Source organism: Hypanus sabinus, chromosome 13 (assembly GCF_030144855.1).
Source record: "Hypanus sabinus isolate sHypSab1 chromosome 13, sHypSab1.hap1, whole genome shotgun sequence".
Classification (NCBI taxonomy): Eukaryota; Metazoa; Chordata; class Chondrichthyes; order Myliobatiformes; family Dasyatidae; genus Hypanus; species Hypanus sabinus.
In genome coordinates, this window is record NC_082718.1 from 32,134,947 (window position 1) to 32,154,161 (window position 19,215).

General features: G+C 42.6%; 1 protein-coding gene across 2 annotated transcripts in view; it reads left to right on the top strand.

Moving 5' to 3' along the window:
* The first annotated feature begins 2,744 nt into the window (after positions 1 to 2,744).
* sephs1 (selenophosphate synthetase 1) overlaps positions 2,745 to 19,215 on the top strand; it is a 78,952-nt gene continuing 62,481 nt past the window's right edge. Inside the window, exons 1-2 of one of the 2 annotated variants that reach the window (XM_059987428.1) lie at positions 2,745 to 2,795; positions 2,983 to 3,324. In XM_059987428.1, the coding sequence (XP_059843411.1) occupies positions 3,132 to 3,324 (193 nt within the window). In that variant the 5' untranslated portion in view covers positions 2,745 to 2,795; positions 2,983 to 3,131. Of the gene's footprint in view, positions 2,796 to 2,982; positions 3,325 to 19,215 lie in introns of those variants that run through there. The other variant, XM_059987429.1, reaches the window with a different exon arrangement.

The following is a 19,215-nucleotide window of genomic DNA, read 5'->3' on the forward strand; positions in this document are numbered from 1 at the left end:
CACATTGGTTGTTTGTCAGTCTTTGTTTATGTATAGTTTTTCCAAAATTCTATTCATTAAATATTTTTTCTTATCCTGTAATTCCTGCAAGTAAATGAATCTCAAGGTAGTATATGTTAACATATACGTAGTTTGATAATAAATTTGACTTTACTTTCCCCTTGTGCCATGATGTGCCTCGAAACATTGACTGACACATTTTGCTTCCACGTAGATGCTGCCTGACCTGGTGAATTCTTCCAGCATTCTGTTTTTTTCAACATCTATGATCATGCTTTAATTACCTATTACGTAGTAGTGTAAAAAGTTTCCCAGCGAATCTGCATGTTTAAAGGGATCAAAAGATACACTTTAGACTGACACCAGCTGCATACATGCCCTGCTGTTGACTGATGTTCCAGATCCCCTCCCTGGTTCTAGCCAGTCACTAAAGCCACAATCCAAGCCCAGCCCGCAGTCTAACCCCCATCTATGGCCGCACACACAACCTGGCCTTTAGAACTCCAGTTCATATGCTAGGCTGATGAATATCAGGCTTTCCAAATAACTGGAAGCCATATTATTGGAATTTTACCAAATACACTCTTTTTTTAAACATGGAGGCCAAACTGCATGCAGTACTCCAGATTTTTTTGCTCTTTTTGCACTGTTTAATTATATATGTATTTCTTATTGTAATTTATAGCTTTTTAATCACTTATTCTGTAGCCAGACAGTGAATCTGTGGAATTTGTTGCCACAGGTGGCTGTGGAGGCCAAGTCTTCGGGTACTTTTAAGGCAAAGGTTGATTAGTCGGGGCACGAAGAGTAGCGGGGAAAAAGCAGGAGATTAGGGCTGAGAGGGAAATAGATCAGCCATGATGAAATGGTGGAGCAGACTCAATGGACTGAATTGCCAAAATCTGCTCTTATATCTTACAGTCTTATTGCAATGTACTGCTGCCACATACAACAATTTCACCCCATATGCCAGTGATATCGAACCTGATTTGATTCTGTTTCAGATATGTCCTGTGAAGCTGCATCAGAACTTCCCCACTTTATACTCTATTTCCCCTGCAGTAAAGATCTTCCAGTTACATCTCTCTTTAGTTTCCTCTTTTCCAAAGGAAACAACCTAGCATATTCAGTCTGCAACCCTAAATTCCACTTCTCTCTTCACAAATGATCCTTACCTGCAGAGTACTATCAGCATTTTGTTTTCCTTCCCGTGTTCCAGCAGCAGCAACTTTATTATTATTCAATTCTAGCATTTTTACTTCAAAAATAAGCTTTATTATACTCAAAGATAAAATAGTGCATGGTTTTCTTTACATTCAGTGTTGCCAATCAACACAGCTACGTTGTCTTCTTTCTCTATTCTTGAATCCAGTGGAGGGTTTCAACGTTTTTCCAGGTCACAGATGCTGCCCAGCCCACTAAGTTCCTCAAGCAGGTTGGTTGTTACACAGAGCCACGCATCAAAGGTCTCACAACTGTACAAAGCTGTCGCCAGGCTGTATTCCTTCCCTATGAAGGTTTTGCATTGGCTGTACCAAGCTTCTGCACACCTGTTAGCAGGTGCTCCTGCATCTTGGAATGTGCTAGTTGGCAGCACTCCCATATTATGGAAGACCAACACATTCCAGGGAGATCAAAATATGTTCTTCACAGAGTTGACTGTTCCAGCAGCAGCTGATAACTGGCTCAGCAAGCATTCCTGGGAATAGCCCATGAAAAAGTCTTTGACTTTTTCCTCATAAGAGGAAGGAGTGAGAGATAGGGGTGGGGATGCTTGAGGGAGAGAGTGTAGAAAGGGGAGGAAGAGGTCAGGGAGAGGATGGGGAAGTGAGAAGGGCAGGAGGAAATAGGGAAGAGGGGAGGAGAGGGAGAGTGGAGCGAGGAGCAAGGGGAGAGGAGAGGAGAGGAGGAATGGGAGAGGATGGGGAGGTGAGGGGACGAGGGAGGGCGGGAGGGAATGGGGAGACTTTAAAACCAGCCGCCAATAAACAACCTGCAGCCAGCGGGCTCCCCCACTCGGCGGCCAGCCGCCAGATCCCTTTAAATGTCTCTAATTTTTTTGGCCGCCGCCTCTTAAAGGCGCGGGCGTAATAAAAGGCGCCATTTGGCAGCCTTTAAAGAAGCCGCGCCCCGGGCCCTTTCACCAATAAACCAGTAACTTGACTCCCTCTCACAAGGAATGTCCCAGAAATATGTCGTGTCGTATTACAAAAAAAATAGATTTCTATTTTTTCTTCTTTTGGTCAAGCATCAATGAGAGAGAGAGCTGGCGGGCCTGCGCTGATCTTGCCCTCAAGCGCAGAATGAATCGCCGTGTGAACGGACGAAAGGCGCCACGGCTCGCTCAGCTCGTTAGCGCGCCAGCTCTTTGGCGAAGGGGAGGTGGGAGGGCTGCCGGCTCCGCACTCGGACGGCGCATGCCTGCCCGGTCGAGAGACGGCTGCCGGCCCCTCCGCATGAGGGAGCATGCGTAGTCTGCCGACCCTCCCGGATCCGGGGAAAACTTGCAGAGGAATTCCGTCCACTCTTCACTTCCCCTTCGCAGGAACAAACAACGGGGAATTACCTCTCCCTCCTAACCCGCCCGGCACCACGAGAAAAAGACGAAGAATGCACAAACAACGCGCAGGCGCAGTCGCCACAACCCGGCTCCCCGCCGAGAGCCGCCCACTGCGCGTGCGCTGGACCGGCGCGCGCGCTCCCGCAGCCCGCACCTCCTCCCCCCCCCCACCAACCTCTTGAGCGCGGGGATTTGTGGGTGTTCTGCTGGGTGCCGAGGCGCGCTCGGATCGAAGGTAAGGAGCCGAGCGGCACCATCGAGGGTTAATAATTTTAAACGGCGACCTTTTTAAAGCGAGAGGGAAAGGAGAGAGAGCGGAATAAGGAAATAAAAAATTCCACTGGCTGCAGTTTTTTTAAAAAAAAAGCGGCGAGCTTCAGCGCTGCTTCTAACCTTTACCCGATGTGTACCTCGCCACACAGGTTCGGCGGAGCGGAGCACCGGACCGGAGGGTTTTTATTTTAAAGTGTATATAACATTTTTAATCTGCCTGTCAACGCGCCAACGCTCGCGAGAGAGAAAAAAACACACACACAGAAAAAAAGACACACGAAGCGCGCCGGCCCGGACCATGTCGGTGAGGGAGACGTTCAACCCCGAGAGCTACGAGTTGGATAAGCACTTTCGGCTGAGCCGCTTCGCCGAGCTGAGGGGAACTGGCTGCAAAGTGCCGCAGGATGTCCTGCACAAGCTGCTGGAGGCCCTGCACGACAACCACTACCAGGACGACGAGCAGTTCCTCGGCGCCGTCATGCCCCGGCTGGGTGAGTGTGCATCGGGGCCCCCCCTTCTTCCCCCCATTCCCATCCCCGACCTCGTACCGCTGCTGCTGCATTCGCCCTTTCTTGCATTTTTATTGTGTGCGTGTTCCTTGTACTTGACCTCGCCGTGTGGCTGGCGCTCTCTCCTACACCCCCCCCCCCCCCCCCCCCCCCCCCCCCCCCCCCCCCCCCCCCCCCCCCCCCCCCCCCCCCCCCAATACTGATGTAAACTCTTGAGTCCGACCGCTTCAATTAAAGAGACTAGTATTTCGATCCCTCCAATGCTATTGCAGTCCTGAAGCATTCCATTACATTCTGCATTTCTGCACCGTGTTGCCTCGGATTGCGTCCCGCTTTACGAATACATTTTAGATTTCATGATACTGCATTTCACTCGGGATTCTGGATTGATAGCTTGAAGGTGTAATTTTTTTAAAAAAAAAGTAACAAAAATTGTTAATAACTTTAGAATGTTTTTGGAATAACATGAAAAAATATATCTCGGTTGGTTTGTACGTCAACGTCTTTTTAAATCAGTTTTGGGGCTTTGCTCTATGTACATAACAGATTCTAAATAAATTGTAGTTATGGGATGCCCTAAATGCAGGCAAATGGAATTGGATGGGCATCTTTGGATATGGCCTATCTCTGCTTATTCAGATTCATAGCAATACAGCACTATGTATTCATGGTTCCGTTATATATAATTGAATAGTTTGTTGTCTTCTTCACTCTGGTTCATCTTTCATCTTGTTCTGTAGATTTGCTGAGTGAGTATGCCTGCAGGAAAATGAATCTCAGGGTTGTAAGTGGTGATTATATATCTACCTTCATAATAAAATTTGCTTTGAAATTTGAACTTTGTTATAATTGTATAGTATACATAATTATATTAATATACAATTACTTATACACACAAAATAATATAACTGCTTGTGAATAAACAGATGTAAGACTGATCCTCTATCTTGACTCTGCTGCCACCTCTTCTCTCCCCCCCCCCCCCCCCCCCCCCGTATATGTTAATTCAGAGATCAGATGACAAGCTAGACTTATAGATGTTAAGTTGATAATTTAGTTACATGTGCCAAGGTTCAGTGACAAGTTGTCTTGCATGCTGATCAACTTATTATAACGGTGCATTGAGGTAGTACAAGGGAAAACAATAACAGTGTAGAATCAAGTGTTGCAGTTGCAGAGGAAGTGTACGTGGACAACAAGGTGCTGGATGGTAATGAGGTAGTTTGAAGGATTGAGAGTCCACATGATTCAATGCCCTTTATTTTGTGTATTTTCTTAATCAAGGAAGCTCCATAAACCAAGGCTCATTGAAAAGTAGGAACGATGTGATTCAAAGAGATGTAGGGTGGCGGGGGTTCCTTAAGGTTGTCATAGATGGAGGTAGTAGTGGGGTTGAACTCCCACTATCTATTAAATGCTCTCAGATAGTCTCTGGTAACCAAGTCCAGCTCCTGGCCTTCACGTGGCTCATCTACTAAACCTGATGGGATGGTTTCTAGAGAGGGGGTAGAAGTGGATTACTGGAGCCTTAAAACTAGTTGCTTTGGGCTGATGGGGTTTGCCAGCCATGGCTGGCAGCTCATCCAGAAGACAACTTTGAGAGACAACTCATCCGTTGCCTTGCAGCTATACCCATTCATGGGTAAGTCTTCAGGAGTAAACCCTGAAGTTAGAGTCCCTAAGGCAATCTACATTGAATTCACCACTCATTGGCAACTCCTGCAACACTGCTGGTGTCAATCTGTATTGGTTCTTGCCATTCCCTTGGATTCATCAGCTGCGTGGAGAGGGGGAGTCCGCTACATGGGCAGCAGCTTGCTCTCCATATTGTACTGCCCTGTGGCTTGTGTGTCATGTGGACAGCTGGATTGACCCTGACTAATAGAGGGCCTCTCTCACAGGGCAGTGGAGCTCCATTTATATAGGCAGGTACAAAATTAATCAAAAAGACTGATGGCATTTTGCCTATTGAATCTGGTAGACTTGCATGTGCTCCTCACATTGTTAATATGTTTACACATTAAAAACTTGGATCTAAGAGGCGTAGAATGGTGAGGAGGTTTAGGAAGAAAATGCCAAAAATTAGTGATTTAGTTGAAGGCAATGCCCCCATTGGTGGTTTGACTAAAATTTGTCATTAGCACAATTTCGTGTATGCACAGGTGTGGCGAAGCATCTCAGATACATAGCATTATAAAGCAGCATTCATGAGAAAAAACAAACATTAATTATACATAATTTTTACAAAAAATAAAACAGAATCAAGACAGAGTCCATTTTTCGTGCAAAGTGATTGGAGTAACAGGCACAAGACTAGGAGGAACGAAGAGGCCTTTCCTTGGGCAATTGTATGAATTAGAGATGAGAAGCAACAGTATTGCAGGGGGTTCCCAACCTTTTGTTATAATGCCAAGGACCAATACAATTAAGCAAGGAGTCTGTGTACTCCAGATTTGGAATCCCTGATAGAGAGGATGAATTTTTAAGAATGAGGATTTCTTAACTGGAATCAGAGATCATAAAGAAATGGATAAATCAGGCAGTGTGAGTAAGGACATTGTTAGTCAAATGTTAAGTAATGAAAGGCACAAGAACAAGTCTGCAGATGCTGGAATCTGGAGCATCAAACAACCTGCTGGAGCAAGTCAGCAGGTCAAGTATTAGGTTTGGGGGGGTGAGGTGGTGGAGTGGAATGTTGTGAATCAAAATTCTGCATCAGAGTTCAAGTGATGTCCATGTGGAGTGATATAAGAGGCATCCTGAAATGTTTGGAATAGTTAAATCTGCAAGTACTCAGCACGTTTGAGTTAACTTTGGCTAGCTCAACCCATCCTATGAAGGTGAAAATACAGAGACATAGAAATGTACCAATGTTTAGTTGAAAGCTTGTTTAGGAGCAGGTATGAGATGAAGGTTGTGAACTGCCTGATTGAGTGTTCAGATATTTATTAAGGAGTGGAATGAAGAACCTGGTTACAGTCCTCCGATTTTCTTTTAGTCGCAGGAAGCTTACCTTATAGCAGCACTGCTCTGGTTGACAGACTAATAATTTGGATCAATGGAACAGGTTAGAAGTGGTAGAAGTGAGGTAATGCAGGCTGCTCTCAGCATTGGTGTGAATTTTGTTGAAGCGTTTCAGTCCATGGTAGTCCACCACAATTGGGTGATGGTTTTAAAGGCAGTAGGTAGGTCCACAAAGACAAGATATTAAGTTTGTTACTAGTATTTCAAAGTACATATATTTCACCATATACAGCTGAGATTCATTTTTTATGGGTATACTCAATAAATCTATAACATACTAATAATAAGAGAATCAATGAAAATCTGTAGTTAATCAGAGTGTAGAAGACACGCTTCAAATACAAAACAAATAAATATCGAGGACATGAGATGAAGAGTCCTTGAGAGTGAGCTGTTTGGTTCAAGATCCTGATGGTTGAGGGGTCGTAACTGTTCCTGAACCTGGTGGTGTGAGTCCAGGGGCTCCTGTACCTTTCTGATGGCAGCAATGAGAAGAGAGCATGGGTGTTGGGGTCCCTGATGATGGATTCTGCTTTCTTGTTACATTTCATATAGGTGTGATCATTCGTTGGGGGAGCTTTACCCATGATGGGTTGGGCCATCTTAGATGTCGTGCTGAATCTCTGCAAACTCCTAAGGAAGCAGAGGTGCTGCTTCGCTTTCTTATAATTGTTCTTGCGTGCTAAGCCCGGGTCAAGCCCTCCGAAATGATAACACTGAGGAATTTGAAGTTGCTGTTCCTTCGATGAGAATTGGCTCATGGATCTCTGGTCTCCTCTTCCTGAAGTCAATAATCAGCGCTTCTGTCTTGCTAACATTGAGTAAGAAATTGTTTTTATCACACCAGATTTTCAATCTCCCTCCTGGATGCTGATTCATCACAGCTTTGATTTGGCCTATGACAGTGGTGTTGTCAGCAAATTTGATTGTTGCTTTGGATCTGTGCTTAGCCACACAAACATAAGTGTAAAGGGAGTAGAGCAGAGGGCTAAGCACACAGCCTTGTTCACCTGTGCCGATGGAGATAGTGGAGATTTTGCCAATGTGAACTGACTGGGGTCTGCATGTGAGGGAGTTGAAGATCCGATTGCACAAGGAGGTATTGAAGCCGAGGTCTTAGGAGTTTATGGAGTAGTTTTTAGGGGATATTGGTATTGAATGCTGATCCGTAGCCAATGAAGAGTACCTTTGATGTCCAGATGCTCCAGGTTTGAGCAAAGAGCCAATGAGATGGCAAGTGCTGTGGACCTGTTGCTCTAGTAGGCAAATTGAAGTGGATCTAAGCCACTTCTCGGGCAAGAGTTGGTACGTTTCAAAACACTTCATCACTGTGGGTGTTAGTGCTACTCAGTAATAGTCATTGAGACAAGTCATCATGATCTTATTGGGCACTGGTGTAATTGAAGCAGGCAGGTACTGCACACTGCTAAAACAATAAGTTAAACATCTCAATGAACGCTCCAGCCAATTGATCAGCACAGGTCTTTAGTACTTGGGCAGCTACCCCGTCTGGGCTGGGTACTTTTCAGGGATTCGCCCTCCTGAAGATTGCTCGCACATTGGCCTCAGAGACTGAAATCATAGGATCATCGGAGGATGTGGGTGTCCAGAAGGCATTGAGCTCACCTGGAAGCAAAGCACTGCCATAACTGTGGAGCATCTTCATTGATTTAAGTTCAGTCTGGAATTGCCATTTTGCCTGTGGGCTGGCTTTCCAGAGACCTTTTTGTAACTTTCTCAGTCACCTGACTTGAATGTCTGATCTGACCCTCAGCAGATTGTGGAGCTCGTGGTTCATCCAGGGTAAAAGTAGAAGTGACTATTGTACAAAACACCTGCAATGCTATAAGCACTACTAACAATAGTTAGTTGTTTTCCACTGCTTGCAAAGTTTGGGACAGTGGAGCAGAACCAGGTCATTCATTGGTGAAACTGGAAACTTTCTAGGTGAAAATTGTAAATGGAGTTTAGAAAATTCCCATGTAGCGATATAATGCTAGGATTAAATTTGAATTTCTTGTTAGCTGGAGGTATTAAAGGATGTGGCAGATTGCTATTATATAGAATTCGGTTATAAATGCGTCATATTCTCATTGAACTGTGAAGTAATAACCTTGAGGCTAAATAAAAGCTTTTGTTTATTTTTTTCAATTAATGACAAAAACAAAGTTACTTTGCTAGTTGATAAAGGTTAGCTTTTTGGTAATGCAGCATTTAATCAAAAACCCTTGACACTTTTTCCACTAATTTGCTGACCAACCAACTTTCTGGCTGTCATGTTGGTGCTCTACCTTGCGGTTTTATTTTAAGCAAAGGTCTTTGCACTCTTTATTACTCAGTATCCTTGTAAATTTCTTGAATTTGCTGCAACTTTCACTTCCATGATTATTTTTTCCCAGTGTTCAACATCTGAAATGTAGTTTATTATCAAGTGTACAAATCCCCACATGCACAGGTGCAATGAAAAAGTTACTTACAGCAGCATCACAGGCATATAGCATCAGATAAGCAACATTTAAAGAGAAACAAATTGTACAAAAATTATACACAGTTTTGATGAAAGACAAGATTAGAAAAGAAAACCAAGTCCAGTGTAATGTAAAATGGTCATTGTGTTGTACTGAAGTTGTGATTAGGATTATGTCAGTTTGTTCAGATTGGCAATGACATCTCCACAATCTCCCATCAGCACAGATGCAGCACAAAGCTGTGTCCTTAGCTGTCTACTCTACTTCCTTTATACTTGTGACTGAGTGGCTTAGTACACATCCAATGCAATGCTTAAGTTGCTGGGAACACCACAGTAATAGGCCAGATCAAAGGTGGTGACGAGTCAGCATATAGGAGGGAAGTTAAAAATCTGGCTGAATGGTGCTATGACAACAATCTCTCACTCAATGCCAGCAAGGCCAAGGAGCTGATTGTTAAGGATGAGGAAACCAGAGGTCAGTGGGCCAGTTCTCATCGGGGTATCGGAGGTGGAGAGGGTCAGTAGCTTTATATTCCTTGATGTTAATTCAGAGCAACTATCCTGGGTCCAGTATGTAAATTGCGTTGTGAAAAAAGCCAACAGCACTTCTACCTCTAAGTTTGTGGGGATTTGGCATGAAATCTAATGCTTTGACAGACTTCTATAGATGTGTGGTGGAGAGTATATTGACTGGTTGCATCACGATCTGGTATAGAAACACCAATGCCTTTGAATGGAAAAATCCTTCAGAAAGTAGTGGATACGGCCCAGTCAATCACAGTTGTAAAATGATGGGGATCTTTCGGTGTTGCCTTCTTCAAACAGTGCCTCCTGTAAATGCTTTAATGATGCTGACTGCTCCTTCAGTAACACAACTGTAGATGTTGGAGACTCTGATGCAGGATCTCAACCCAAAACATTAACTGTTCCTTCTCTCTTCTCCCCTCCCCCCACCCCCAGCAGATCTGCTTGACCCATTGAATTCCTTCAGGTTGTAGATTCTAAAAATCCAAAATAAATAAAAACCTAAAATTCTGGAAATACTCAGGCTAGACACAATCTGTGAGAAGGAGTTTCAGTCAAACGCATTGCTTTCTAAAAGAACCACCATGGTTCACAGTTATTAAGTTATAAATGAAGTGAACAAATTTATCCTTTTCTTACTTTCTTTACATCCTTTGTAATATTTATCTACATCAATTTCCTTCAAACCCTTTACAGCAGCTTACTACTTGCCATTTCCTGGCAATAATTACAATAGTGAGTACAGTTTTTTTTTCTGGTCTGTTATCTCTGGATTCCCTCAAGGATTCAAGTTTGGTCCTAATTTCTCATCTACCTGCTGCCCCCAGTATCATTGTCAGCAAACAGATTCTTGGTTTCCACGGTCATACCAACACCAATACTGACTTGCCACAGTTTCTCTTGAACCTGGTGCCATCTCTAAATTTAATAAAAATGCTGCAAATACTTAGACTGGATCTGTGAAGTGTGAACTTTTTAGGTTGATAACATTGAACTCTTTTTGTCATGTGTTTTGCCTGTCTTTGTGTTTCTATCACTCTATATCTGTTGTGTAACATATGAGATTTATCATTTACATTTTATAGGTTGATAATCTTACAGCATCTCTAAATTCTAGCGATACATGTGTGATACCAGGTGCTGGGCTAGTGCCGTCACGATTGTGGACTCTTTGGTTCTGTCCTGTTCCTTTTCACAGGCAATGTCTCAATCTCTCTTGGCAGTTATTGGTTGAATCAAATTGTTTGCAACCATAGTATGATATTTGACCCTAAGATGAGCTATCTATCATGTATTTTTGTCATCATTAGGATGAGTGTTTGGACCCTGTCCATAGCACATAGAATAGTACAGCACAGTACAGGCCCTTTGGCCCACAAAGTTGTGCTGACCCTTAAACCCTGCCTCCCATATAACCCCCCCCCCCCCACCTTAAACTCCTCCATACACCTGTCTAGTAGTCTCTTAAATTTCACTAGTGTATCTGCCTCCACCACTGACTCAGGCAGTGTATTCCACACACCAACCACTCTCTGAGTAAAAAAAACCTTCCCCTAATATCCCCCTTGAACTTCCCACCCCTTACCTTCAAGCCATGTCCACTTGTATTGAGCAGTGGTGCCCTGGGGAAGAGGTGCTGGCTGTCCACTCTATCTATTCCTCTTAATATCTTGTATACCTCTATCATGTTTCCTCTCATACTCTCTAAACCAGGGGTCGGCAACCCGCGGCTCCGGAGCTGCATGCGATTCGTTCATCTCTGTGCTGCGGCTCCCCGTGGTTTGTTAGTTTTTGAAATGTAATTCGAAATTTGAAGATTATGGTGATCTTGTACAATCTAAATAAAACGTTGTGGAGACCCCATTTCCTGGCACATCTGAACCGGCTCACAATTAGCCACCGTTCCGGCTAAGGGAGATAGCCTACGGGGGTTTGTGAGTACGTGTCTTTTGGAGCATCCGCGCCCACAGGGACGGGTTGAGGGAGGCTTTAAAGCAAGGCTGTTTAGTTCGAATAAAGTTACCTTTGACTGCAGTGTCTTTATTTTAGCGCTGCGTGTAGCACACCACTACAACGTGTTTTTTTATCGCTATTAATATACATCACGACTGCCAATGCCTGACACCCGCCAGTGTGCGCTTTCTTTTAATTCTTCGATCCAAGGTAGGCTAACTATGGAGTAACCTTCAACCCAACATCTTTTTTTCGGAGTTCAAAATGTTTTTGTTGCATGCAGAAATGTAATTTCGTTTTCTCTGCAGGAGTTCATCAGTTTCATAAATGCAACACATAGTTTGTTTATACATAGCATAAAGGTAAAAAAAAACCGTTGTATGCAGTGTTATTTCATTTTAAATGTCAAACAGGTTTTGTGGCTCCCAGTGTTTTCTTTTCTGTGGGAAATGGGTCCATATTGGCTCTTTCGGTGGTAAACGTTGCCGACCACTGCTCTAAGCCAAGCAACATCCTGGTAAATCTCTTCTGTACCCTTCCCAATGCTTCCACATCGTTCCTATAGTGAGGCGACCAGAACTGGACATGGTACTCCAAGTGTGGCCTAAACAGAGTTTTACAGAACTGCATCATTACCTTGCAACTCTTAAACTCTATCCCTCGACTTATGAAAGCTAACACCCCATAAGCTTTCTTAACTACCCTATCTACCTGTGAGGCAACTTTCAGGGATCTGTGGACATGTACCCTCAGATCCCCCTCTGCTCCTCCACACTCCCAAGTATCCTGCCATTTACTTTGTACTCTGCCTTGGAGTTAGTCCGTCCAAAGTGTACCACTTCACACTTTTCCGGGTTGAACTCCATCTGCCACTTCTCAGCCCACTTCTGCATCCTATCAATGTTTCTCTGCAATCTTCGACAATCCTCTACACTATCCACAACACCACCAACCTTTGTGTCGTCTGCAAACTTGCCAACCCACCCTTCTACCCCCACATTCAGGTTGTTAATAAAAATCATGAAAAGTAGAGGTCCCAGAATCGATCCTTGTGGGACATCACTCGTCACAGCCCTCCAATCTGAATGTACTCCCTCCACCACAACCCCCTGCTTTCTACATGCAAGCCAATTCCAAATCCACCTGGCCAAATGTCCCTGGATCCCATGCCTTTTGACTTTCTGAATAAGCCTACTGTGTGCAACTTTGTCATACCTCATTTGCATTTGAAACCCTCATTCATGTCTTAACTACTTCTTGATGGCTACCTGTCTTTATTGACTGCCTTAGTTTCATCCTACTTGTCTATGTCACAGTTTGCACCAGATCCTGTTGTAAATATGCACTCAGTGGCCTCCTTATTGTCTACACCTGCCTGTTAATGCAAATATTTAATCAACCTATCATGTAGCAGCTGCTTAATGCATTAAAGCATGTAGTCGCGGTCAGGAGGTTCATTTGTAATTCAGACCAAACAGAATGGCAAAGAAATGTGATCTAAGTAATTTTTGACTGTAAAATGATTGCTGGTGCCAGGCTGGGTGGTTTGAGTATTTCAGACTGCTGATCTGGGATTTTCACACACAAGTCTTTAAAGTTTACAGAGAATGTTGTGACAAACCAAAAGCACCCAGTGAAAGGTACTTCTGTGGGCAAAAATGCCCTCTTAGTAAGAGAGTTCAGAGGAGAATGGTTCAAGCTGACAGGAAGGTGTCAACTCAAATAACCACATGTTAAAATAGTGGTGTGTAGATGAGCATCTTTGAATGCACAACATGTCAAACCATGAAGTGGATGGATTACAGCAGCCTAGGGCCAGACCAGGTTCCATTCCTGTACCTAATAAAGTGACCACTGAGTCTTATAATGTGTACAAGAGGCAACGTTAATGTCCTGTTACTTCATTGAGTTGCTACTGCTGTAGATAGGATGCTGATTCTGGGTCAAATATTTTTGCATTGTTAATCTCGGGAATGAAGTTTTTGCAGTTACGATATTGAAATGCTTGCAGTGAGCTTTGCTGTGTGGAGAAAAACTGTAGAGATGAGGTAATTAATTTCAAAACATTGTTTGCCATTCCTGTTTTCCCATTCTTGCACCTATTCATCCACGAGTACTTTTGTTTTTGTTTCAGTTGATGAGATTCCGTTTTTTTTAAGGGTCGATAACCTTGCATCTGCATCATTTAAACATACTTTGGTTATTACAGTAGCCTCATCATTGCTATATGTATGTGAGACGTGCCCACGTCAGAGTTACTTTACGCCAGCTTGACCAACTGCAGCAGCATCACCCACGTTCTCTGATGAAGATCACCTGGTGAGACAAGGTCTCCAATACCGAGGTCCTCTCTCGAACTGGAATGCCAGCAGTTTCAACCTTGGTGATGTCAGCCCAACTGTGCTGGGCAGGACATGTCAGAATGCCTGACAGAAGACTGCCCAATGACATCTTGTACGGCCAACTGTCCAGTGGTACCTGAAAACGAAGAGGCCAGCAACCACAGTACAAGGATGTCCTGCACAGGAGCCTCAGGAAAGCTGACATTACTCCACCAACATGGGAGGATCTGGCTCAAGATCACTCACAGTGGAGGGACGCCATCAGAAAAGGTGTGGATGCTGCTGAGAACAAGCTCATAGAGGCAACAGAGGAAAGGCACAGCAAATGCCACAACAGAGCTTCTGCCCCTGTTGCCCCACCAGGATGCACATATCAAACCCCACTAACTGACTGAAAGGAACCATCATCATCCTATGGGATGGATAGCCAGAGAGAGCCTCATCATTTAAGTTTGCAAAGTGACTAGTTTCCAGATCGAAGTTATTTCAAAGATCAAAGATCGGGTTTTGTTGGTGTTGGTCTGTGGGGTAGTTCTTGAACATTGGTTTATTTCTAGCTATAATTGTAGATTTTACAGCCTTAGATTGTTGCCAAAATGTAAATGCAGCTGAACTAATTAACTACTTGTCTTTCCTGGGATGACTCACCACTGGGTGGCACAGTGGCCTAGTGGTTAGCACAACACTTCATAGTACCACTGACCTGAGTTTATTTCTTCCCGCTTCCTTTAAGGAGTTTGTACTTTTACCCGTGACCGCATAGGTTTCCTCTGGGTAATCTGGTGTCCTCTTGCAGTCCAAAGAACTACCGGTTGGTAGGTTAATTGGTCATTGTAAATTGTCCTGTGATTAGGTTGTTAAATTGGGCGATTGTTGGGTGGCACGACTCGAAGAGCTGGAAGGGTCTATTCTGCACTATACAATGAATAAAACAAATTGTACAGCTTATTCAGGCTAATTAACCAGTTTCTATAATTTTTAATGCACAATACAATATTTGTGTTGTGCAGTAAATTACCATGTTCCTTGAAAACATGATAGACAAATATTTTTGGTTCTTTATCCTTGTGAAAAATACAAGTGAAGAAAAAAACGAATGCTTTTCTTGGGGAAGGATTAACATCTATACCTGTTGCAGTGCTATTATATGTAAATAATTAATTTGTGTATTTCTGTGGAGCTTTGTTTTTAGTTAATTATGCAAATTAATCCATTTTATTCATTGTTCTTAAAATGATATTTGAAAGGGGGTGAAAAGGCATGTTACTCCTTCATTTATAGCTGCTATTTTATATTTGCATGAAATTGAATCCCAAAGCCTATAGGTGGGTCTTTGAAATGCACCCTATAATTTACCTAAACATCATGTTCCTTGTTTTGTAGTTTTATATATAAAAATATAATCAAACATGTAAAATTACAGCTCAAAGGATAATTTCATAAATTGGCACAAAATGTGCTCTGAAAGCTTTTCCTTTTTGCATCTGCAAGTGGGCTTATTTCATTCTTTAACATGCTCTGCAGATGTTGGAATTCCCTGGATGCTGCCTCATCTGCTGAGTTCTAGCATTTCATCTGTTATTTCATTCTTTCATGTTCAGAGGTGAAGTTTAAAATGTATTCCAGTAGCAGTCTCCAATTATCAGAAGTAAATTTAATTTAATTTCTTCAAGAATATGAGCCGAATATTGAGCATTTAAGCCATAATTGATTGTCAATAAGACATAGGAGCAGAATTAGGCCATTCAACCTATTGAGTCTGCTGTTCCATTCCATTATTGCTAATTTATTATCCTTCTCAACCCCATTCTCCTACCTTCTTCTTGTACCTTTGACACATTTGACTAACTGATAACCTATCAACCCCCTTTTAAGTACAGTCGGCCCTCCTTATCTGTGGGGGATTGGTTCCTGGACCCCTCCCCCCGCAGATACCAAAAACCACGGATGCGCAAGTCCCTTATTTCCTGTCTCAATGTGGTGGAGTTTAGGACCCGGCGGAGCTTGGGAACCGCTGCCTGCAGCTGCTGCTGAATCCATAGTTTTTCTGTTCCATTGATGGAAAACGATCGCGATTGAAAATAAAGTGAAAATAATAAAGCGATCGGAAAGAGGTGAAATGCCATCGGTCATTGGAAAAGCGTTACGCTACAGTCGGTCAACGATCGGAACAATTTTAAAAGATGCAGTGGTTTAATTATTGAAATACATACGCTTCTTAGGTGTTTTATATGCATTGAAAGGTAAAATATATACTATATACTAGGAAAAACGTTTGACTAACTGATGCTAAATAATACCAGATGTACCTGTTCCGACTTACCTATGATACCTAATACAAAGTAAATGCTATGTGAATTGTTGTTGTGCTGTATTGTTTAGGGAATAATATAACCATATAACAATTACAGCATGGAAACAGGCCGTCTCGGCCCTTCTAGTCCGTGCCAACGCTTACACCCACCTAGTCCCACTGGCCTGCACTCAGCCCATAACCCTCCATTCCTTTCCTGTTGACAAAAAGAAAAGTCTGTACATGCTCAAACAATAAGTGATAGAGAGAGAACTTCCATTTTTTTTTAAGATCCCGATCCACGGTAACCTATGCACATCCTCCCGTATACTTTAAATCATCTCTAGATTACTTATAATACCTAATACAATGTAGGTGCTATGTAAATAGTTGTTACTGTATTGTTTAGGGAATAATGACAAGGGAAAAAAGTCTGTACATGCTCAAACAAGTGTTGGAGAGAGAACTTCCAGGTTTTCCCTATCCGTGGTTGGTTGAATCCATGCATGCAGAACCCGCGGATAAGGAGGGCCGACTGTATACTCAATGATTTGGCCTCCATGGTAGTGTGTGGCAATGAATTTCACAGATTCACCACACTGACTTAATAAATTCCTCTTCATTTCTGTGGTAAATGGATATCACTATTCTGAGGCTGTGTCCTCTGGTCCTAGATATTCCATTGTATTGCACTCTCCACATCCACTCTTTCTAGGTCTTTGAATGTTCAGTAGGTTTAAATGAGATCTCACCATAGTCTTTTAAACTCCAGCAAATACAAATCCAGAACCATCAAACACTCCTCATATGTTAACCATTACATTCCCAGAAACATTTTCATGAACTTCCTTTGGACCCTTTTCAATGGCAGTCCATCTTTTCTTAGATAAGGGGCCAAAAACTGCTCACCATGTTCCAAATGTGGTCTGAACAATGCCTTATAAAGCCTCAGCATTGCACCCTTTTATATTCTAGTCCTCTCAAAATATCTGCTGACATTGCATTTACCTTCCTCACCACTGATTCAATCTGCAAGTTAACCTTTAGAGAATCTTCCAGAAGGACTCCTAAGTCCCTTTACACCTCTGATTTTTGAATTTGGTCCCCATTTAGAAAATTGTCTGTGCCTTTATGCCCCCCACCTAAGTGCATGACCATTAAATGACATGGATTTGCATATACAGATATGCTTTAAATTTGAGTGTGTAATATGGAGGTTAGTGCATTAACTGCCGATTTAAATCTTCCAACTCTGATGGCTGAGAGTCAGGATCAATGTTATTCCTACACAAAAGTTCAGCATATTGTTTGGTGCATTATTCTCTGCATTAATTTGTGCGATTGGGAGAGGGTGGGTGATGGGAAAATGCTAAGAGACAGATCAGAAAGCTATGCATGATGTTACAAAAGCAAAGGAATAAAATTGCTGGTCCCTGCATTATGGAGAGGAAGATGCAGAAAACATAGTAACATTTTTTTTGGGGTTTTATTTACTTTCCTGAGCAGCTCTATCTCAAATTTTGTTTTCCCCCACCACTTCATTATTGGCCACCCTTTTTCATCCTCAAGTCAGCTTGATATTTAGTATTTTCTCCAACACTGACTTTTAAATGCTCAGAATATTATGAATAAGTTCTGCTCAGGCTTTCAGCCAGGTGCAAGTATTGATTACAGCCAACGTTTCGATGACAGACTGTCATCTTCATCAGGGATTATGCTTGGGCATGTCTAGTCCAGTGGTATTTATACCCCTTTAGTCTTCATCCTATCAGGTTTCTGCTCTCCCGCCTTGTTTAAAATTGAATTCCAGTTCTTGTTTAGAATGAGACCTTCATCTTTGTTAAAAAAAATTTTCTTTTAGTTTTGTTTCAATGGCTTTCTTTACCAGGCAGTCCCAAAAGTATCATTGAAGTCAATCCTATGGCGACTGTGAATACAATGTTCCGCTACTGTGGATTTCTCTGGGTAACCCAACAGACACACGTCTGTGCTCCTTCATGTGGGTTTTCGCTGTGTGTCCTGTCTGGCCGATTATATGCTGCTCTGTATTCACAGGGAACCCTGTAAGTGTCAGATGACCTGGTCCCAGGTCATCTTTGACCCGCATAAGCTGATACTTGAGTTTCCTTATGGGTTTATGAGTGTTATTAATCTGGTATTTTATCAGGATCCTGTTGATTCCTCCAGAAACTCGAAATGTAGGGAAGACAGGTGGAAGTGACAGGTTCCACCTCGTATCTCACCGAATCAATCATATTAAACAGGATCTCTGGCATATTGCTCCCCAAGTACTGTACTAATGTATTGATCGCTATGGCTTGGGTACCATTGGGACTAGGTAACTCATAACACAGAAACAAAATATAGGCACCCATTTGCTTGACAATAGAACTTAAAAAACAGAACTTCAGCTGGAGCCCAGACCCAGAGATCATCTTCAAAGTTGGATTGTGTAAAACCCCAAATAATTGACTTTCAGGTTTGTTTACTGGTTGAAACCTGACTTCATTCCTATGTGGTGATTATCCCTTATTGTGCTCAGTAATAAATTCCATCCTGGACATGTAACTCTTATCCTGAGACAATCCATATTTCTTTGAAATAGTCATTTTCATAATCCTGTTCAAACTGGTCAGAGAGACAGCAGAGTACCAGCAATCTTATTCAGAAAGTTTTGCAGTGACCTATTTCCAGCTTTGTGGGAATCGTAGCTTAGTAATTAAGTCATTAGACTAGTACCTAGGGGACTGGATGCATGGTCTGGACATGGTTGAATCCTTACCACAGGAACTTCCAATTTTGGGTTTGAGTAATGACAATAGATTAAAAAGCTGTTTATCGGTAATGATAACCATAAAGCTATCAGGTTGTCATGATCACAGAAAGGGACCTCTTTTTCATCCTTGAAGGAAATCTGGCTTACACGTGACTCCAGATTCACATGCAAGTAGTTGGCTGCTAACTGCTGTGGAATTATTTTAGTAAAGCTGAGTTCGGGGCAAATAGGATAGTAAATGTAGTCCCTGTCCAGCAGCGCCAACATCCTGTGAATGAATAAAAGAAACATAAATGAAAGAATATTGAATAATGACAAACCAGTCAAGTTGTCACAAGTGTTTGGTCTATCGCAATTTAAGCAACTTGTAGGCTGTGCCGTCCCCTTTATACTTTTACTGGGTCAAATGAAGTTGTTTATTATTTGGTGCTTGTTGCACTTAAATTGGAATTGTTATCCAACATGTTTAATTACCCATGTTTGTGATAGC